Source organism: Halichondria panicea, chromosome 12 (genome assembly GCF_963675165.1).
Source record: "Halichondria panicea chromosome 12, odHalPani1.1, whole genome shotgun sequence".
NCBI classification, from domain to species: Eukaryota; Metazoa; Porifera; class Demospongiae; order Suberitida; family Halichondriidae; genus Halichondria; species Halichondria panicea.
The window spans coordinates 679,291-698,398 of NC_087388.1; the positions used below are offsets into that span (position 1 = coordinate 679,291).

Genomic DNA, 19,108 nt, shown 5'->3' on the forward strand with positions numbered 1-19,108 from the left:
ACAGTTGGGGAGTCCCCTCACAATACATAGGGGTTCCATAATTATGTTCGGCGCATGCGCAAACACACGTGGCATACAAAGCAGAGACATGGCTCTGACTAGCAAGAGTAAACCTACCTTTCCCAAGCTGACTCTAAAGAGCTCAGTGGAGTTTGACTCGGGGAGAAGAGAGATCTATGTGTTGTGTATCACTGGTACCAACAAGTAAGTCTGCAGATGAAGGGCTTGACACATTCACAACTCTAACCAAGAGGCTGTAATTATATATAAAACGCAGTGTCTCCTCACCCGGTACCGGCTTCTGTCTGTAGTTACTAGAGAGCCGGAACGATCATGTGCCAATCCACTTTAAGGTGCGGGGGAGATTGCCTCCTGCTGCGAGTGTGTCGTTCTGTGTACCTGTCAAATCGTTCATTAAATGCCTAGCATATGCTTACATCAACAAGAACAAGAGCGTTGATGTATCAATAATTCAACGCTGCAGAGCATAGTTGACCTAATTTTATTATTTTTCTTCATACAGAGATCTGGATGGTACGATTGCAGCTTCAGGTATGACCTTGTGTTATCAGTCATAATAATATTATATCTAGCAGTCACATACGTACGTAGCAGCTTCTAATACTAACCAACATATTAAGCTGAAGTGTTGGTATGGTTTCCCCAGGTTCTAACAATTGTATTAACGTGTACACGAACAGAGGCAGTGGACTGGAAGTTGCCTACCAAATAGAAGGTAACACTGAATTGAAGCACAAGGAGACAGCATGGATTGACAGATTGAGAGCTCTTTCTTGATTCTAAGAGAATGGTGGTGCATGGCCGTTTTTAGTTGGTGGAGTGATTTGTCTGCCGATAACAAAAACGAAATTTATTTCTGCAATGTACATCTATTGATTGACTTATCGTTTTGTTTGTCTGTGTAGCGTCAGGTAGAGGGGAGGGTGTGGTCAGTGGTCTGGAGTGGGCGGACAGGCAGTTGTGTGCGTCCTCCACTGATGGACATGTCAGGTGATCCAAACAGTATAACCATAGTTGTTTGACTTGTTTCTCAGTAACAATTACCACGTGTAGTAAACATGTATAATTATGTGATTTTATCACTTAGATTATGGGATACAAGAAAGTCCAGCAAAACTCCCACTAGTACATTTCAAGGTAATTCAATAATTATAGTCCACTATGGCGTGGATTTATTACACAAATGCCTCAGGCTATAACCACGAGCCCTTCAATTGTGTGAGCTCTGATATGAGTGGGTCGTTAATTGCAGCTGGCTCTGATTTGGTGGGGGAAGATGCAGCTATATATATCTGGTATGTGGACACATTATTTTATTGGCTTTCATTCTGGTGACTTTATAGGGACTTACGAATGGGGAGAGATCCGATTGGTCAGTTTACCGAGTCACATAGCGACGACATTGTAGCGGTACGTACTAATCATTATGTCATAGGATCAGAGAGTCCATTAGCATCCATCGTGTATGCGATCACCAGTTACAGTCACAAGTTGAATGAATCATATCCCCCATACAGGTACAGTTCAAGCCAGACTCCACCTACTCCCTTGCCTCAGGCTCTACAGTAAGACCATCAAAGAAATGGTTTCACTATTAAATTCTCCCTGCATGTTGTTATGTATGGTTGATGTTGATTTGAATTTGATGTTTTAAGTTATGTTGATTTAAAATTGGAATTGTTTCCCTCTATTCAGGATGGGCTGGTGTGTCTGTTTGACTTGCATACAATGGAGGAGGAAGAAGCTGTCATCTCTGTCAAGAACTCAGAGGCCTCCGTATGCAAGGTTGGCTTCTGCGGACTTAACCACCTGTACTGTCTGACCCACGAGGGAGGATGTGTGGTCTGGGAGAATGCAGAGGTGTGTGGGGTACTGTCAGCTCCCCCTTTTTTCCCATTCTCCCCTACTCTTTCCCTTTCTCCCCCATCAATATCCCTCACTCTCTTCCCCTTCTTTTCCATGTTCATTTCTCTTTCTTTAGGTGGAACCACTTTATACTGATCGTAATGTGAAGAACACCATTCAGGTAATCTCACAATTATTATTATTGGTAACATTTGTAAGACCACCACCACCCCCCCCCCCCCCCTTGCACAGGACGAGTTTGGAGTGGATATTGACTACCTAGTGGACTATCATTACCAGTCATCGTCAGACGAGCTCTTCCTAGTGGGCGGGGACAATAGGTACGTTATAGTTTTAACATGACCCAATTTTAAATATCATAATTGGTACGAGATTCTAAACAAGGTTGCTGTGTTACTATCCTCGTTCCATACAATAACGAAACCCCTCCCCCTGTGTAGTGGTGGAGTGAGAGTGCTCCACTGTGAGGACATGAAGTCTCCCAAACCCGTTGGCCTATTTATTGGCGGTCACACGGCAACAGTTCGAGCTCTCTACTGGGACAGCACAGTAAGCAACAGTCCCACTACGCCCCCTCAGTCATTTAGCTTTTTCTTTTTTCTTTTCTACACGCTGCTTTAATTGTGTCCAGGTGGATGGCGAGACTCTGGTGACTGGGGGAGAGGATGGGCTAGTGTGTCTGTGGACGTTGTAATCATAGTTGAGTCGAACTTGTTCTTTTTTTATATATATTTCTGTGTGTATATCATGCAACATCACTTAATGGTTGATCTGCAATGCACATATGTGTGTATAGTTTGTGTATCATTATCATCGAAAATTATCCTGGAAAAATATTTGTTTGTTTGCAAATGCTAAGTGTATAAAATGCAGTTCCTTTGGAAAGTGTACGGCATTACACACCTCTGGCTCTGATTGGTATGTGACACTTCACAAGGGAATTATTGTATGCTTGTTAATTATAATTATAGTCTTGAAGTTTATCTGTTGTGCATTTTAGTGAAATGTGATGGTATGTATGTATACAGTGTATAGATATTATTTATGCTCCACAAACCATTGCATTGCTGCATGCATTCACAGTGATAGCTAAACTACTAAATCTGATCCTTGCAGCTCCATTCACAGTGATAGCTAAGCTACTAACTATCAAGATGTTGTCTGTTGCCCTCTCTCTCTGTCTCCTGTTTGCTGCAGTGTGTGGCCAGACTAAACTCTCTGGAGCAGACAAGCAAGAGCTACTGGAGGCACACAACCACTTCAGGAGCAAAGTCAACCCCATTGCAACCAACATGGAGATGATGGTAACTATGACTTCAACAGAATAGAGCCAATTCTACAGATGATTAATGCGTGCTATTGTTGACAACAACTTATTTTTTCTCAGGTTTGGAATAACGAACTAGCTACAGTGGCCCAAACATATGCAGAGCAGTGTGTGTTTGAGCACAATACTGACAGGGTGTCACAACAAAACACCTTCACTAGTGTGGGAGAAAATATTCTGCTCTCCCAAGAGAACCCAGTCAACAACTACACAGGACTGGTTGGCGAATGGCAAAACCAGGGAGCTGATTACGACTATCCAATGAATACCTGTTCTGTATCTGCAGTGTGCGGAGCTTATACCCAGGTGTGTCTGTGGCAGTCCAACTTTAATAGTGGAGTTTATGATTATATTTTGCTGCATGTAATGTAATGACAGAGGAGGTCCGACACGAGTACCTCGATTAGGTTAAAATTGAGTTAATTAGTCACACGCAACAATGACTTTACTGTTGAATTTTGCATGTGACCAAGCCTAATCGAGGTACTCGTGTCGTACCTCCTCTGATGTAATGAGTGGTCAGTAGGCTGCGTATATAATCATGTTATAATTATATAGCTACTGTTGCTGACTCCACCTCCACCCCCCCCCCAGGTGGTGTGGGCTAATTCGAACAATGTCGGCTGTGGTGTGTATCGCTGTAATAATAGTACGATTGGTCTCTTACTCGTCTGCAACTATGGACCAGCGTAAGCAATTGTCTTAATGTCACGATTGTTATGTAGTCTGTACATGTAGTCAGTCAATGGCTGGTTGTTTAGCTACTGCTGTATAGCGGGTAATTCCCAGGGGTCAAAACATTCACTATTACAGTAATTATTTACCACTTTATAGGGGCAACTTTATTGGTCAGAGTCCCTTCATGACAGGAAATCAATCGTGCTCTGCCTGCCCTCCGAATAGCACCTACTGTGAGAGCAACCTGTGCAGTAAGTGTACATGAGATTGTCCAATACAAGTACTAACCTACTGTACACTTAAGTTCTTTAAATTCTTAACATTTTTGCTGATTGATAATATTATGTGTCAAGATTATTTCTCCAGCTGCTTCGCCTCCTACCCCCACCATGGATCCAACCACCACCATGGTAACAGTTTCCATGGAATCGACTACCACAGACTCGTCTGCCATCATAACTGCTGGCCCCTCTATAGTGGTCGTCATGGCTGCATTGTATGCCACCCTCAAGCTAGTTATGTGAACTTGTCAGTTGAACATTTACAAAACATTAAGTTAACTGTATAGTATTATACATGTTTAGGATCTAGAATACAGTGTTGAAGATCATTGTGAGACTTTTTAGGTGCCAATATCATGTAGGTTGTGCCTTATGGAGCTCCACTTGTTAATAGTGTAGCGACACTTAAAGCGCCACTATATTTGTGGCGCGGTTTGCATAATATAATTATAGCCTCAAGCTGTGAATTATAACTAAATGTTATTGAACGTGGGGGAGGGGGGAGATTCGTATGGAAATACACAGTGTGCCTTGTGGAGCTTTTACTAGATCTAGTCTTGTTAATAGTGTAACGCCACTTAGAGCGCCACTATATCTGTGGCGCGGTCAACACAACTCTGTACGGTGAATTTGGCCAGACCCTATTTTTGTGTATTTACAACCAACGCACATAGAGATGATAGTTTGCTAGTTATGTTCATGGTCATAACACAGATTTGCTAATTGCGATTATTAGCCTCAAGCTATGAAATGTGAAATGTCAGGGGAGATTCGTATTGAAATATATACACAGAGTGTAAAATGCAGTTAATATATATAATAAGTGCAATTGCAAGCTATAGCTGAGTATTATAGACTGGATATTATTATTTCAGCATAAAGAGAGGGTATGCCTAAAATGCAAGTGATCTTATTTGCAGCAGCTCTACTGTGTGCCAGGGCTAGTGCTGTTGCAGTAGTACCCTCGTCCTCATCCACACAGCCAATTCAGCCAACTACTTCTTCCTCACAAACAACCTCCACTCAACCTTCTGTGACACCAACTCCTGAGATGATGCCTGAGATGCCGACAATGGACATGAGTTTCGGAGCAGACCCTCACTTCAGTGTAGCCCTCCCAACTGGTGACATGCTCTGCTACACTATTCAAGGAGAGAAGAACATGATCTTTAACCTCATCACAAGCAACAAGCTCGTCATGAATGCACTCTTTATTGGTGACAAACGACGAGAAGAGGTGACCTGGATCGGAGAAATTGGCATCATTATTCCAAATGGTATCTCACAGAATGTCTCATCTCTTGTGTTTAATGCTAAAACTAAAAAGATTAACATCGAACGAAAAACTGAATTATTTGCTGGAAGTATATCTAAGATAACAATTGATGGTGGCAAGATTTCAGTTGCTACTGGATATATTGTACTCAAAGAGCCGAAGGTTGAGGTGGTTCTGAGGGATATTGACGTAACATTGAGTGTGAAGTTCTTTGATGGGCATCTTGACCTGTTCTGGCACAGCACTGGAGTGGGGAATGAGGACTCTCACGGGCTTATTGGTGAGCATTCTGTGCTGTACAACATATATAGCTTTTTCTTTCACCAAGGAGCCCCCCTGGGTTTTTGTGTGTTTGCTCCTGACAAACATGCACTTGTGGTTCACACATGTATACCATGCATGCACATGCACTAATTCTTGCATATATATACATGTATGTGCTGTTAATTGTCAGTCAAATCTTATGCACACATGCATGCAGGTCAGTTCTTTCGTAAAGGAGTGTCCATCGACAAGACTCGTAAGATCCTCCTGCTTCCCAACAAGGAGCCTGTCCCAGTGATGCAGCGTCCTCTCTGGGCCTTCATGGAAAGAGAGAACGATCGTGACCAACAGCTGTGCTGGACCGCCATGAACCCTGGCTATCAGGGAAAGATGCTCATCGACTTCGACTGCATCGACTATCGAGTCGAAGATATCTACTCTGATACTTTTGGAACAAAGTCCCTCAAGACGAGGGCATTTTGATAACTTACTTTATTAAGGACAAACTGATTATTAGTGCATTGTGTATCAGATTTTGTAATGGAGCTATAGCTGGGATTGTTTATTAGTGTGGGCCATGTAGGGCTGTAGCCATCCCATTATACACATTTAGCTATAGAGCTATATATATAGCAGTCTGAATCATGTTAATCATCATAATTATGCAGATAACACATGCTTTTTGGTATGCTTGTTAATTATAATCATATACGACTACTCTACGAGCACTTGTTCTTCAGTGTGTGGAGCTTATACCCAGGTGTGTCTGTGGCAGTCCAAAATTAATAGTGGAGTTTATAGTTATATTTTGCTGCATGTAATGTAATCAGTAAGCTGCGTATATAATTATACCCCCTCCCCAGGTGGTGTGGGCTACATCGAACAATCTCGGATGTGGTGTGTATCGTTGTAATACGATAGGTACGGCGATAGGTTTCTTACTTGTCTGCAACTATGGACCATCGTAAGCAATTGTTGCTATGTATAGTCAATGCATGTACGGCTTTTTAGTTACTGTGATAATAATATTATAGGGGAAACTTCGCCGGGCAGAGTCCCTACTTGACTGGAGCTCAATCGTGCTCTGCCTGTCCTCCGAATAGCACCTATTGTGAGGACAACCTATGCAGTAAGTGTACATGAGATTGTCCAATATACAATTGTATTACCTTTTAACTGCATGTTGTGCATTCTTACCATATATACATCAATAAAATACTTCACTGATCATATGTCAAGTTTATTATTGTACTATTCCTCCCCCAGCTGCTTCGGCTCCTACCACCACCATGGTAACAGTTTCCATGGAAGCGACTACCACAGACTCATCTGCCATCATAACTGCTGGCCCCTCTATAGTGGTCGTCATGGCTGCATTGTATGCCACCCTCAAGCTAGTTATGTAAACTTATCAAGTTGAACGTTAAGTGTATAGTGTAGTGTAATCTGAAGAGTAGAATATCACACAAATTTGTGAGTAGTACTTAAATGTATCTTGAGATTGAAACATTTCTAAGAATGGTGCTGATACCATTGTGTAGGTGAATGAATAATAAAGCTACAGATATAATTATAATTATTCACAAATATTTCTCTGAAAAATGTTACCAACCACCTTAGGTTACCAAGGAAACTTTTTTGGATATGATAAAGCCCAAGCATTCACCTACATAATGATATCATCACATTTTCTTAGAAATGTTTCAATGTCAACATTAATTTTATGTACCGAAATTCATAGTTTTCTGGTATTCAGATTACAGGCACTACTTGGTTGAGGTAATCTGTGCCCCCACAATGCAAATGCGCATGCGCGTTGCATTGCTCTTCGTGATAATAGCTAAGCTAAGCTATTAAGATGTTGTCTGTTGCCCTCTCTCTCTGTCTCCTATTTGCTGCAGTGTGTGGCCAGACTGGACTATCTGGTGCAGACAAGCAAGAGCTACTGGAGGTACACAACTACTTCAGGAGCAAAGTCAACCCCATTGCAACCAACATGGAGATGATGGTGAGGTTGTTATGTGCATGTTCACAACACAAGTTTGCATGTTATGATCTCAAGCTATGAAATATAACAACAATGACTATGTGTGCTAGCCATGATACAATTTTTCCCCTCCTTCCCCCTTTTTCTTTCACACTATCCCCATTCTCCGCCTCTATCCCTCACATCATTATAATATATACATAACGTTATCGTTATTTCTCTTGCACAGATTTGGAACGATGACCTCGCTGTGCTGGCTCAGCACTACGCAGAGCAGTGTATATTCGACCACAATCCATTTCGAACTAACCAGCAACAGACATTTCTCTACGTTGGTGAGAACCTTGCAGTGAACAATCGTCTTCAGAAGAACTATACTCGAGAGGTGGAGAGGTGGCACAAAGAGGTGTCTGAGTACGACTTTGTGAAGGATAGCTGCACTGGAGTGTGTGGTCATTACACACAGGTGTGTGCTTCATTAATGGTGGGAGGTAATAATGCTACAACAATGGCTCCCTCCCTAACAACAAAGACTGCCTAACAAGGATTGGGGTAATTGCTCACTTGCATTCGTAGTGAGCTCTGAAAGCTAACCCACTCACCCAACTCGTATCTTGTCTATAAGATAATTATAGACATACTAGTGACTATAATTGCTCGTTTGTAGAGGATAATTGTGATTGTTCCTTATACAGCTGGTCTGGGCTACGTCAAATCATGTCGGCTGTGGTGCCTATCGATGTCCCAATCCAGTTCCAGGATTTCCATACCGGAACGGACTTATATTGGCCTGCAACTACGGACCTGGGTATGTGGTGTCATGATTCTTGCGTTAATAACTTTGTATACTGTGTTATTCAATGACATCACCAGCACATTCCTGTAATGATCAGCCACTTCATTATCATTCCCTGTCATTGGTGGGTCACCTACTTAGCAAGCTTTGAAAGTTATGAGTACAGTAGCAATGCTCTATTCATTCATTGTTGTGTGGTTTTATTATGTCTATTGTTGTAGCAACCACACATCTATTCACTAAACTGCATGCATTGTGCTGCATGCATTGAGAGCTTTTTGTGAGACCTATATCAAATAACAACTTTCAATCGTTCTTTTTGTGACATTGTTTTAATTCATTGTACACTGCATGCATGTACAGGGGTAACATTTTTGGTAGGAGACCGTACAGGACTGGACTCCGACCTTGCTCCGCCTGCCAACTACCTGACCACAAACACTGTGTCTCTAATCTCTGCAGTAAGTGCATGGAACAACACATATACATGCTCTATAGCTTAGACGAATATGCAAAACTTTCTAGTATATAGCACAAGCTATATAACAGTTTTTTTTTTATCAAAAAATTGGATGGTATACGACAGGCATGTTACGTCCCTTAATTAGATAGATAATATCATAATTATTATCATATGGCCGAATGTAACGTAAAGTATACATTACTTTTGCCCTATAGGTTCTACACCAGCTGTTAAATTACCAGCTGCCGCCGTTAAACAACTCAATGAAAACAAATACTGATGCAGTTAGTGCAATGACTGTGTCGTGATTGAACCTGTATATTATACATGTACTCGACACCTCTTTTTATCGTGTTGAATGCTAATTACAGTCTCATGACTAGCTACTTAACATGTACGCAATCATGTGTGTGACGACAATGTCACATAATTCCTTTTGCCCAAATAACGATAAGAATGCACAGTCTCCCTGCTAACACTGACACCATATGCCCTACAGCAATGGAGAGTGCCCTAGGCCATTCACGCAAATATGCAGCACAATGTAGCTACAATACCATATCAAAGTTCACTGCATTATACACCTCGTGATGGCTGCTTGTTTGTCAATATCCATTAGTACCACTAAAGAGCTAAGGGCAGTCAGTATTTAAGCATATGATATTCCAGTTTTGAGCTCAGATTTAATTGTGAGAGAGTCAGATCGATTGGCAGCTATCAAAGGACTAAAGAACAATTCTCTGCTGATATATAAAATAATACGACGAAATGAAGCTTGTAGCAACTGTACTGGTGTTCCTGTTGGGGGTGGTGAGTGTGATGTCAACATCTGGTCTCAGTGACGATGAGAAGACGGAGGTGCTGAATGCACACAACTACTACAGAGGTCTCGTGGACCCAGTGGCATCCAACATGCAGAGAATGGTGAGTTAGCCAGCAGCTGCTCAGCACTTCATACATGGTAGTCATTGTATGAAGGTATACTAACCATGCAGTGGTTTGCTATGCTTGAGCAATTTTGCACAGATTTTCACACTGTATGTCCTACCTTATTTCACTGTATGTTGAGTAAAGCCTAACAGTACAATATAATCAAGTACTCCATACTTGGTTTAGCTTATAGAACTACCTGCAAAACTGCTAACCCTTGTCTTGATTTGTTTCTCATGCATATTATAGTACTGGGATGAGGAGCTGGGTTATATGGCTCAATTCTGGGCTGCTGGCTGTATCTACGAAATCAATGAGAACAGGCACACACAATCTACCAAGTTCGACTATGTTGGAGAGAACAAGCTCGCTCTGAGCGGCTACAGTGCCAACTACACTCTGCTGGTCAACAGGTGGTTCAAGATTGGACAGAGCTACGACCATTACACTGGATACTGCCGGGATGAGGACGGGAACCAAGAGCAGTGCGAGGATGAGATGGACTGTATCTGTGCCCCCTATGTGCAGGTGAGAGGGAGAGGGGAGGTCATTGTGCTGTTTTGTGTTGCAGTATAACATTATTATGTAATGTACCTGTATAGACAATTGCGCATGCACCAGGTCGACTTTCAGGAACAGCAGAGATATCCCTTTATAATTACATACGTGTAATGTTGTCTATCAGTGTTCTTGTAGTTGCCTGCACAGGAGCCTTTAATGTACTGTATATCATTATGTGCTATTATCTTGTGTAGCTTGTGTGGGCCCAGACCTATGCTGTGGGTTGTGGAGTGAGCAGGTGTACAGAGCTAGAGGGAGCCGAGGATGATGGAGAGAACGCTCTCTACTTTGTCTGCTATTATGGCCCAGGGTGAGCTGCTCTGTAGACTTTACAACAATTGTTTTTTTTATTTTTGGTAGCAGGGCTTCAACTTGGGGTCCAATTTAAAGTTGATCTACTTGAATCTACAATATCATCATTCCATATATATCGCTTACCTATACCCTCATGATATTGCCTGCAGAGGTAGCATTGTGTCTGGGGAACCCCCCTATGACAAGGGAGACGTATCCTGCAGTTCCTGTCCCACCGACAAGCCCTACTGTGACCGCAACCTTTGCTGTGAGTAATACGACACCATTAGAACTATAATTATTGTATCCTAAATGAGTATAAAATGTAAGTATTGGCATCCGTACATACTAGTGTTGTAAAGAAGGTCAGTGCATGTGTTTACTGCTATCTATCAAGCTAGCTACTATTTTCATGAATGTAAAAATGAAATTGTGCTCCTTGTGTGCAGCTGAATCTGGAGCGGAGAGGGTGGTGGTCCACCTCTCAGTGATCAGTGTACTCATGGCTGCAGTGCTGTCCATATTCTAAACGGACACCATGTAGACTGATGAGCTAGTGTAAAGACAATAACTAAAAACTATACCATTTTACCAATTGAGTTTTAATCTAATTTATAGCTTCATTTTGTGCTGTGATTGTTATTGTATTATTGTTGATTCTCTTGACGATTGACTTGCATGTATAGATCTACAACATTAGCAAATTGCGAACTATACATTTTTCTTACCCTAAGGCATATGATGGCTACATTCATTATTGACTGGAACAACTTTACAATACCAATACCATTTGAAAAGCAACTACAGCATGCTTGATGATAATAGCAGGTGACACTTTGTTCTGTGCCAAAGCTAACATAGATTCGAGTGAATGTGTAATTAGTGTTGCTTTGAGGAATCAATCAGCTAACAGGCTATCACATTGTTTAATTAATTCATTGCATCAGGTCTGGTCTGGGTATGCAGGCCCAGCATCAGTGTCTGAACAACTAAGGGCTGCATATGTAGGACCAAGAATATATACTCTTTGTAGGACCAGACCATAACACACCATATGCAAGAGAGGAGACTCTAAAAGAGACAGCTTTTATGGTGCATGTGTTTATAGGGCACATTCACAAACTGTTGGTGTGAAGGTACTCATAACATGCCATATTATATCTACAGCATCAGCCACAACCAGCTTCCTAGTAGAATATACCCTCTATATAGAGCCAAGCAAACTCTCTGTTTGTGCTGTGATTGTTATTGTACCATAATAATCTCATGACAATATTGACTCAATTGCATGTATACAACATTAGCAATTTGCAAACTAGACATTTTCTTACCCGAAGACATGATGGCTACATTCATTACTGACCTGAACAACTTTATGTTTAGGGCACATGCACAAACTGCTGGTGTGAGGGTACTCATAACATGCCATAAGCCACTATACAGCTTCCCAGTATATACCCTCTATATACAGAGCCATGTAAACTCTCCCCTCCACTCGGCTCTATATTGCCATAATTTTTAATGCCGCTAAAAGTATAAATTAACATTTAAGGTAATGTTTTGCCTAAATTGTCGTCGTTTACATTTCCCCCGTGCACTCATATCCTCTCTCCTAATGTAGTAAACAAACAACACATAACAAAGCTTGTTTCAAATTATATAGCCAGTGCTGTATATATAGATGTACGATAACACCCCATCCCCATAAAAAACATTAGCTGATTAGTGACGTTGCAATATGGTGGTCCATAGTTGTTTGTAGCAGCTCTATAAATAGCTTACATGCCAATCTGTGTGCACTTGGCCAACAACCCACTCACATGCTACTTAAATGGACAAACAAACACACCGTTGTCCATTACTTGAAAATGCTACTGAATAGAGAGCCCATTTTTTAAAATCTAGCACCACTATTTATGGAGCAGGATACAAGAAGTGGTTTATAGACAATTCTATTCATCAAATTAGTTGCACTAGCAAACTGTCAGTAAAAGCAGAAAAGCACTTCTATTTTAGTCATACAAAAGTTTCTTGCAATAATGTCCAGAAGAGGATTGCTGCTGGTTGCTGGGTTCCTCGCAATGCTTCCTGACACTGTGGTCTCACAAACTCCACTCAGTCTGTCAGAGGCTGATATTCAAGAGTTGGTGGATGCTCACAATCTCTTCAGAGGAATGGTGGACCCTCCAGCCTCCAACATTCAGAGTCTGGTGAGTATAGATTGACCTGCATGCAGTGATGGAAATGTAGCAGCTCATTAATTGCTTTTACAGCAACTGTATATACATGCTTGTCACGTACTAGATGTATATACGATTATACTTCGTATCAAGGTCAGCTCAAATAGCATTAATTTATAGTGTGCAGTGTGGTTAAACTTTGTCAAAAGAAAATCATAGCAAAGCAAGTATTTGTTTTATATCAAACCATTATGTACATACATACATACACACAGCAATGGAACGAGGAGCTAGCAAGAGTGGCCCAGGCTCATGCTGCAAGCTGCAGCTTCAGTGATAACACAAACAGAGCAGATAATGTCTCCTTTGCTACTGTTGGTGAGAACTTGTCAGCTTCTAATGCGGGGACTCCCAACTACACACTGTTTGTGGAGATGGGATGGTTCAGTCAGAGAGACAATTATAACTACCAGACCAACATGTGCACAACACAAGACTCGTGTACAGACTATATACAGGTATATATATATATCATATAAGTATAGCTATATCACAGAGTTGCCATGCCGCCATATGAGCTATATACGGGGCCTGTGGGTGATGGACAGTATAGTTCCTTTGGCCAGTATCTATTGCATGCCCACAGTAGCTTTGTTGCTATAGTAGCCTGTGTAAGTAAACACAACCGTTGTTGTGACACACACATTCCTGCTATGAGTATAATTGGCAGTCCCACAGCAACCACTTTGAAATTGAAGGCCATCCATTAGAACAATAAACAATACACAGCACTGCATGATTGAGCTTATAAGAGAGCATTTTGGTATTTGCAGTAATGCACATGCAGACTATAACACTTTGTTCTTGTCAACAGCTTGTGTGGGCTGACACAACAGAGGTGGGATGCGGGGCAGTGAGATGTCCCACCATTGACGGGTTCCCTTTACCGAATTCAGTGTTACTAGTTTGCAACTACGCACCAGAGTGAGTATGTATAGACAATGATAATAGCCTAAGGGAGTCTGTACCATGCAATATTGAGTAACCACGGTCAGTATATGGTGAGTAATACATTATTTTAATAATGTAAATTGCTACAGAGGGAGAATTGAGAATGGACGTCCTTACATATTGGGAAATTTTTGCTCTAATTGTTCTGATGGGACTATCTGCGTGAACAACCTCTGCAGTAAGTGATCAAAGATTTAACTATTGAATACACAATTTATACCTACCGTCTTCACCCCCGTCCACAGCTCCTTTACAACCAACCACGCCCCCTCCCCGTATTACAACACAAATCGTATCCACAACAGATGCAGTGACTACTATCACAAGTCCTCCTACTGAGCCAACTACAAACCCCCCTACAACTATACCCCCCACTACGATCCCCCCTATAACTGTACCCCCCACTACGAACCCCCCTACAACTGTACCCCCCACTACAAACCCTCCTACAACTGTACCCCCCACTACAAACCCCCCTACAACTATACCCCCCACTACGAACCCCCCTACAACTATACCCCCCACTACGAACCCCCCTACAACTGTACCCCCCACTCGTGAAGAAACAACTATCACCATCCCCTCTACAACAGACATGCCCATAAGCACACTCCCGGTATCTACACAGGAACCTACAACAGCTACCACCGATCCACCAACCACTAAACCTTGCGACTTATACCAGGCAATTACTAAAATGGTGAAATCGAACAAAATTAAACTGACGAATACCCAATCAGTTACTATTCGGAAGAGGCTGCCACTTGGAATACAATTCATAGCATATTTTTATAAAGTGGTTTTCCTTGATAAAAGCAAAACTGACTGCAGCACTAGTACTCCAAACGAGAGATCTGACACTAGACCAAGGCGCAGGAAAACACGCTGGTCAAAATCTAAATCGACAAAATCTACTAAATCAACGAAATCTAAATCAGCGAAATCTAAATCAGCGAAATCTAAATCAGCGAAATCCAAATCAAAGAATTCAAGACGAAGCAGATTACGGTCAATAAAAAAATCAAAATCAAAAACAAAACAAAGATCGCCAAAGAAGACGAAGAAACAACGGAACAGATCAAACTGATATAATGGTCTTATAGCTATACATTAATTTTCATCCATTGTGCATCATAATAAAGAGTGCATAATTCATGCACTCCTGATAATAAATATAATTATTTCACTCACAGTGCTAGAAATAATTATATGCTCACTTATAAAATAATATAGTGTTTAGTTCAATTTTCAATTTTAAGGCAAAAACGTTATGCGATATTTATTTATGTTATTATCTTTGATTATTAGAACGCCGCAATTTCAATGGAGGTTGATACTGCCCTAATTCATATCTCTCAGAGCTAGCCCACACAAAGTCAGTCTAATCTAGGCATACCTCACACAAGTCCTCTATCACCAACCATTAATAGAGAAGATCTTGCAGTATTCATTATCAAGGAGGCAGGCCAGAGGCATAACCTGCAGAGCATGAAGAACAAGAGGGTGGGGCTGGTCTGAAACAGTTTGTTTACAAGACGATCTTTCCCCTTATTTCAATAAAAACGCTGACTAGTAGAACAGAAGTAAATAAGAATTAATTTTTAACAAGCCATGTCTTTTGAAGCTACCGGCGAGGGTGTTAACTTCATGGAGTCTCCTCCGGACAAAGTGGTGCTAGTGGGAGATGTCGGAGTCGGAAAAACCACACTATTCATGCGTTACAGGACTGGAGAGTTTATTGAGCACACTACGCACAACCCAAGGCTTGGAGAGTACCACAAGAAGTGGAAAATCGAGGATGGAGAAGTGTCTGTAAGTCTTGTATCATTTAATATACCGGCAATATGTTTTTTGTCCCCAGCTTGCTAGCTTGTAGCTTTGCATGCTCTATTGGTTTTTTTTCAGTTTACTTTGTGGGGGTGATATTCCCAAGTGTACACAATGTATGTACGGGTAATCTGACTCAGGTCGTAGTTATTAGTAGGAAGTGAAAGGAATTTTCAGACTTATCAGTTGACTTTGTAGCAAACAGTTACACTTGGCAGCATTAAATGGTACATACATGCACTCTAACTTTGATCACTTGGCATCACGTCACGTACACGCAGTCTTAACTGTGTACAAACTCTGTGCACCCCCTCACTAACGTCACCCCTCACACACCCACACACCCACACACACATACCATCCCTTGAAACACCCCCTCACAATCTTCACCCTACACACACCACCCCCTCACTGACCTCACCCCTCACACACACACACAGCTCACACTCTTCGACACTGCCGGCATAGAACGTCACATGAGCACCATTCCTCCCACCTACTTCCGCTGGTCCAAGGTCCTCATGCTCGTATACAGTCTTGATGATGCAGACACATTCAACTCTCTCACCAACTGGGCCGATAACGCAGTAGGAGCGAGAGCTGGGAGATCACAGTCAGATATAATTACCGTGCTTGTCGGAAACAAACTTGATCTCGAAGACGATAGACAAGTTACAGTTGGGCGAGCAAAACAGTACGCTGAGAATAACGATATTTCAGAGGACATGATTTTCGAAATTTCGGCAATGGATGGAACGGGAGTGCAAGACATGTTTGACAAAATTGCAGCGAAAGTGAAACCAGTTGGCAGTCAGCAGAAAATAAAAACTGAAAAACTCTCTAAGTCAAAGGCTGGCTGTTGTGCATGATTTTTTGTTCCACAGAATTGTTCACCTTATCCATATGTGCTCGTTGTGTTGTGCTGTCTTTAATCGCACCTAATATTAGTTCGAAGAGATTCATTTAATATTTTTGTTTTACTGACATCTCACACTTTGTCCACCTACCTTTTTGAAACATGCTTGCTACCTCACTGTAAGTCTTCTTAATGTAATTGTTTGTAGTGGGGATTCCATGAAAGTTAGGCAATTAAGATTCAATGTGTTGTCTACAGGTATTATTTGCACAACAGTGCATGTTGTAATGTAACATTGTTACTGGCTACTATTTCACAGCTTTAATAGACTTAGTATTCACATTTGATTCATTGTATGTTAGTAATTCAGAACTGGTGGACAAACACAATAAAATAAAAAAAATAGGACAAAAATGGATGAGAATTTAGTTACTGGTACGATAATTCAATATGTACATATAGCTATGACGATTCTATTGCTCTGGTTCTGATGGATGCCTTTTCACAGCTTCGGGAAGTATCTCCCCACACTTGCCTTGGAAATGGTACCTGCATACAGATGGGTGAGTGGGTGGGGTCAGTACATGCATATAATACAGTGTCAATACAGTTCAGTATTCGATACAACCATTATTTTTAGTTTGCAATGGTTCTCTTGATTGAATGCTAACGACCATAACAACCACCCACACAATATATGACAACATACGTACTTGAGTGATCCAGTGACTGGCGTAGGTTCAAGGTTAAACTCTGCTACAGACACACCCCTTGCCGCTAATCGGGGGGCAAAACCAGCTGCAGGATAGACCACAGACGATGTGCCCACCTATGGGGGGAGAGAGAATAACATGGTGTTAAAAGATTGTGAAGTTAAAAATAAAAAAACACATTTTTAGTACTCTGTATTATTTCTAAAGAGATCTGACTAGTACAGTATAATCATTTGGTTTGCTAAAGTTACCAAATGGAGTGGAAAAGAGTTGATCTTTTCGGGTACTTTCAACGTGAACACAAGCACATACCAGTAGACAGAGGTCACTCAACGTGAACACAAGCACATACCAGTAGACAGAGGTCACACTGTTCCAGTGCTTCATCCACTGCTGATAGCACAGCTCCCTCTAAAGGCTCTCCAAACCACACCACGTGTGGGCGGAGGAGACCATGACACTTACTGCAGCTGAGAGAGAGTATAAATACCGTTAATCGCTCCCAAAATATGGAGGAAGTACGGTCTCAACTATTAGTGTAATATCGAATATAATACCAATGATTAAATGTTGTAACCATGCACTCTTAGACTAATAGTCAGTATTAACGGTTACCCACCTTGGCAGGTCAGACACTGGGATATCTGCAGACATTGCGTTTGGATCAGGTGCTCTGCAAGGGAATGTACCATTGTGCATATAATTACTATTACTATCCACAAGTAGACAATGACGGTTAATGATGTGCCTGCTAGGCTGTACTCACCCCTTGTCCTTGAGTGCAGGGCAGATGGGGGACTCGTTATTATCAGTAATATCTCCACACTTGGTACAGCGTGTCCTGAACAAACACCCTGTGGAAATAGTATGTGATATAATCAAGGTCTGGTATTTGAAACGATTTTACCGTGTAGTTCAACGACGCTCTCAGAGCCGGCCTTATGATGGAGCCTATCTATGTTCTGTGTTATTACGGTAACACTTCGTCCCTGGGGTTTTAGTCTGGCCTCCAGTTCTGCAATGGCTTTGTGGGCGGGGTTAGGAGACTGTATAGGGTGGAGGGGGTGGGCTCATTATCTTAATAATTTATAGCCACTTTGTTTATGGATTAGCTAACACACAAAACACACAATGAAAATAGATCGTTACACACACACACACACACACACACTCTCCACACACACACACCACACACACTCTCCACACACACACACACACACCTTGGAATGCATGACCTCTCGTCGATAGCTATAGAACTCCCAGACAAGCGAAGGATCAGCTTTGAATGACTCTGGAGTGGCCAACTGTTGAGCTTGGTAGGTACGCCAATAGCCACCAGCTCCCCTGTGTGTGAACAAGAGTACACCAACCCATATTGCTACAGAGTAGTCTCGCAAGCCAGACGTTTCATCCACGAGACTTAGCTACAGTACAGATAGCTACCTGAATGTGGGCACTCCACTCTCTGCACTCATACCAGCTCCAGACAGCACGACAATGTTCTTAGCGGCTCCAAACACCTCTCTAAAGGCCTTCATGTCACTACTAGGTCCCTCTCCACTTGGCAACTGGGTGAATTGGCTCAGAAAATCAGCCATCTTTTAATAGTATAGTAGCATGAACAGAGCTAGCTCTGCAACTCTGTAGCATGAATGTACACAAAGAAGGAGGGCGTGGCAAGGATAATCTCTGATTCGCTGGGGATTCCCCTACTTGTTACACACATGTGACCACAAGATGACATAAGTTACAAGGAATGTACACAGAGTGTTAATAC

At 41.8% G+C, this 19,108-nt stretch overlaps 8 protein-coding genes across 13 annotated transcripts; 7 read left to right on the top strand and 1 right to left on the bottom strand.

Annotated features, from left to right (window-relative positions):
• The first annotated feature begins 21 nt into the window (after window positions 1-21).
• Window positions 22-2,710, top strand: LOC135345083 (WD repeat-containing protein 89-like). Of its 6 annotated transcripts, XM_064542439.1 has the most exons (14): window positions 22-204; window positions 278-353; window positions 524-552; window positions 668-736; window positions 927-1,011; window positions 1,109-1,158; window positions 1,214-1,316; window positions 1,365-1,431; window positions 1,539-1,586; window positions 1,717-1,890; window positions 2,003-2,047; window positions 2,119-2,207; window positions 2,328-2,436; window positions 2,519-2,710. In XM_064542439.1, the coding sequence occupies exons 2-14, from the start codon at window positions 334-336 to the stop codon at window positions 2,579-2,581; spliced, it is 951 nt and encodes a 316-aa protein (XP_064398509.1). In that variant the 5' UTR covers window positions 22-204; window positions 278-333; the 3' UTR covers window positions 2,582-2,710. The 6 variants fall into 6 exon arrangements, with proteins under 6 accessions (XP_064398509.1, XP_064398508.1, XP_064398504.1 ...); XM_064542438.1 differs by having other exon boundaries at window positions 22-353; XM_064542434.1 differs by lacking the exon at window positions 278-353.
• A 109-nt stretch (window positions 2,711-2,819) lies between these two features.
• On the top strand, window positions 2,820-4,573 carry LOC135345091 (uncharacterized). The gene is made up of 5 exons (XM_064542445.1): window positions 2,820-3,191; window positions 3,275-3,520; window positions 3,809-3,903; window positions 4,049-4,143; window positions 4,259-4,573. Exons 1-5 carry the CDS (start codon window positions 3,042-3,044, stop codon window positions 4,414-4,416), a joined length of 744 nt encoding a protein of 247 aa, XP_064398515.1. The 5' UTR covers window positions 2,820-3,041; the 3' UTR covers window positions 4,417-4,573.
• A 469-nt stretch (window positions 4,574-5,042) lies between these two features.
• On the top strand, window positions 5,043-6,435 carry LOC135345086 (uncharacterized). The gene is made up of 2 exons (XM_064542441.1): window positions 5,043-5,729; window positions 5,931-6,435. The coding sequence occupies exons 1-2, from the start codon at window positions 5,063-5,065 to the stop codon at window positions 6,194-6,196; spliced, it is 933 nt and encodes a 310-aa protein (XP_064398511.1). The 5' UTR covers window positions 5,043-5,062; the 3' UTR covers window positions 6,197-6,435.
• Window positions 6,436-6,576: 141 nt separating this feature from the next.
• Window positions 6,577-9,418, top strand: LOC135345095 (peptidase inhibitor 15-like). The gene is made up of 7 exons (XM_064542449.1): window positions 6,577-6,677; window positions 6,748-6,842; window positions 6,980-7,721; window positions 7,930-8,166; window positions 8,396-8,508; window positions 8,860-8,957; window positions 9,175-9,418. Exons 3-7 carry the CDS (start codon window positions 7,572-7,574, stop codon window positions 9,237-9,239), a joined length of 663 nt encoding a protein of 220 aa, XP_064398519.1. The 5' UTR covers window positions 6,577-6,677; window positions 6,748-6,842; window positions 6,980-7,571; the 3' UTR covers window positions 9,240-9,418.
• A 158-nt stretch (window positions 9,419-9,576) lies between these two features.
• Window positions 9,577-11,410, top strand: LOC135345092 (peptidase inhibitor 16-like). Its single transcript, XM_064542446.1, has 5 exons — window positions 9,577-9,883; window positions 10,139-10,417; window positions 10,645-10,760; window positions 10,915-11,012; window positions 11,194-11,410. Exons 1-5 carry the CDS (start codon window positions 9,728-9,730, stop codon window positions 11,271-11,273), a joined length of 729 nt encoding a protein of 242 aa, XP_064398516.1. The 5' UTR covers window positions 9,577-9,727; the 3' UTR covers window positions 11,274-11,410.
• Window positions 11,411-12,587: 1,177 nt separating this feature from the next.
• LOC135345080 (peptidase inhibitor 16-like) lies at window positions 12,588-15,187 on the top strand. The gene is made up of 5 exons (XM_064542432.1): window positions 12,588-12,954; window positions 13,200-13,442; window positions 13,799-13,908; window positions 14,025-14,113; window positions 14,181-15,187. The coding sequence occupies exons 1-5, from the start codon at window positions 12,784-12,786 to the stop codon at window positions 15,020-15,022; spliced, it is 1,455 nt and encodes a 484-aa protein (XP_064398502.1). The 5' UTR covers window positions 12,588-12,783; the 3' UTR covers window positions 15,023-15,187.
• Window positions 15,188-15,475: 288 nt separating this feature from the next.
• LOC135345096 (uncharacterized) lies at window positions 15,476-16,801 on the top strand. Its single transcript, XM_064542450.1, has 2 exons — window positions 15,476-15,747; window positions 16,203-16,801. The coding sequence occupies exons 1-2, from the start codon at window positions 15,547-15,549 to the stop codon at window positions 16,629-16,631; spliced, it is 630 nt and encodes a 209-aa protein (XP_064398520.1). The 5' UTR covers window positions 15,476-15,546; the 3' UTR covers window positions 16,632-16,801.
• A 137-nt stretch (window positions 16,802-16,938) lies between these two features.
• Window positions 16,939-19,029, bottom strand: LOC135345087 (NAD-dependent protein deacylase sirtuin-5, mitochondrial-like). The gene is made up of 8 exons (XM_064542442.1): window positions 18,775-19,029; window positions 18,552-18,675; window positions 18,239-18,377; window positions 18,098-18,185; window positions 17,951-18,004; window positions 17,684-17,801; window positions 17,332-17,447; window positions 16,939-17,167 (listed from the first exon to the last, which is right to left on the bottom strand). The coding sequence occupies exons 1-8, from the start codon at window positions 18,927-18,929 to the stop codon at window positions 17,092-17,094; spliced, it is 870 nt and encodes a 289-aa protein (XP_064398512.1). The 5' UTR covers window positions 18,930-19,029; the 3' UTR covers window positions 16,939-17,091.
• Window positions 19,030-19,108: the final 79 nt, after the last annotated feature.

What these genes read in the sequence shown, in the direction of transcription:
- LOC135345091 (XM_064542445.1), top strand. Translation starts at nt 3,042, where the DNA reads ATGTTGTCTGTTGCCCTCTCTCTCTGTCTCCTGTTTGCTGCAGTGTGT. An exon ending in CAACCAACATGGAGATGATG is followed by an intron (nt 3,192 to 3,274) that starts GTAACTATGACT and finishes ATTTTTTCTCAG; the next exon opens with GTTTGGAATAACGAACTAGC. An exon ending in GTCTGCAACTATGGACCAGC is followed by an intron (nt 3,904 to 4,048) that starts GTAAGCAATTGT and finishes ACCACTTTATAG; the next exon opens with GGGCAACTTTATTGGTCAGA.
- LOC135345080 (XM_064542432.1), top strand. Translation starts at nt 12,784, where the DNA reads ATGTCCAGAAGAGGATTGCTGCTGGTTGCTGGGTTCCTCGCAATGCTT. An exon ending in CCTCCAACATTCAGAGTCTG is followed by an intron (nt 12,955 to 13,199) that starts GTGAGTATAGAT and finishes ACATACACACAG; the next exon opens with CAATGGAACGAGGAGCTAGC. An exon ending in GTTTGCAACTACGCACCAGA is followed by an intron (nt 13,909 to 14,024) that starts GTGAGTATGTAT and finishes AAATTGCTACAG; the next exon opens with AGGGAGAATTGAGAATGGAC.
- LOC135345087 (XM_064542442.1), bottom strand. Translation starts at nt 18,929, where the DNA reads ATGGCTGATTTTCTGAGCCAATTCACCCAGTTGCCAAGTGGAGAGGGA. An exon ending in GAGAGGTCATGCATTCCAAG is followed by an intron (nt 18,378 to 18,551) that starts GTGTGTGTGTGT and finishes CACCCTATACAG; the next exon opens with TCTCCTAACCCCGCCCACAA. An exon ending in AGTGTGACCTCTGTCTACTG is followed by an intron (nt 17,448 to 17,683) that starts GTATGTGCTTGT and finishes CTCCCCCCATAG; the next exon opens with GTGGGCACATCGTCTGTGGT.
- LOC135345086 (XM_064542441.1), top strand. Translation starts at nt 5,063, where the DNA reads ATGCCTAAAATGCAAGTGATCTTATTTGCAGCAGCTCTACTGTGTGCC. An exon ending in GGACTCTCACGGGCTTATTG is followed by an intron (nt 5,730 to 5,930) that starts GTGAGCATTCTG and finishes ACATGCATGCAG; the next exon opens with GTCAGTTCTTTCGTAAAGGA.
- LOC135345095 (XM_064542449.1), top strand. Translation starts at nt 7,572, where the DNA reads ATGTTGTCTGTTGCCCTCTCTCTCTGTCTCCTATTTGCTGCAGTGTGT. An exon ending in TGTGTGGTCATTACACACAG is followed by an intron (nt 8,167 to 8,395) that starts GTGTGTGCTTCA and finishes TTCCTTATACAG; the next exon opens with CTGGTCTGGGCTACGTCAAA. An exon ending in CTGTGTCTCTAATCTCTGCA is followed by an intron (nt 8,958 to 9,174) that starts GTAAGTGCATGG and finishes TTTGCCCTATAG; the next exon opens with GTTCTACACCAGCTGTTAAA.
- LOC135345092 (XM_064542446.1), top strand. Translation starts at nt 9,728, where the DNA reads ATGAAGCTTGTAGCAACTGTACTGGTGTTCCTGTTGGGGGTGGTGAGT. An exon ending in TCTGTGCCCCCTATGTGCAG is followed by an intron (nt 10,418 to 10,644) that starts GTGAGAGGGAGA and finishes TATCTTGTGTAG; the next exon opens with CTTGTGTGGGCCCAGACCTA. An exon ending in GTCTGCTATTATGGCCCAGG is followed by an intron (nt 10,761 to 10,914) that starts GTGAGCTGCTCT and finishes TATTGCCTGCAG; the next exon opens with AGGTAGCATTGTGTCTGGGG.
- LOC135345083 (XM_064542434.1), top strand. Translation starts at nt 44, where the DNA reads ATGTTCGGCGCATGCGCAAACACACGTGGCATACAAAGCAGAGACATG. An exon ending in TGGTACGATTGCAGCTTCAG is followed by an intron (nt 553 to 667) that starts GTATGACCTTGT and finishes TGGTTTCCCCAG; the next exon opens with GTTCTAACAATTGTATTAAC. An exon ending in AGAATGCAGAGGTGTGTGGG is followed by an intron (nt 1,891 to 2,002) that starts GTACTGTCAGCT and finishes CTCTTTCTTTAG; the next exon opens with GTGGAACCACTTTATACTGA.
- LOC135345096 (XM_064542450.1), top strand. Translation starts at nt 15,547, where the DNA reads ATGTCTTTTGAAGCTACCGGCGAGGGTGTTAACTTCATGGAGTCTCCT. An exon ending in TCGAGGATGGAGAAGTGTCT is followed by an intron (nt 15,748 to 16,202) that starts GTAAGTCTTGTA and finishes ACACACACACAG; the next exon opens with CTCACACTCTTCGACACTGC.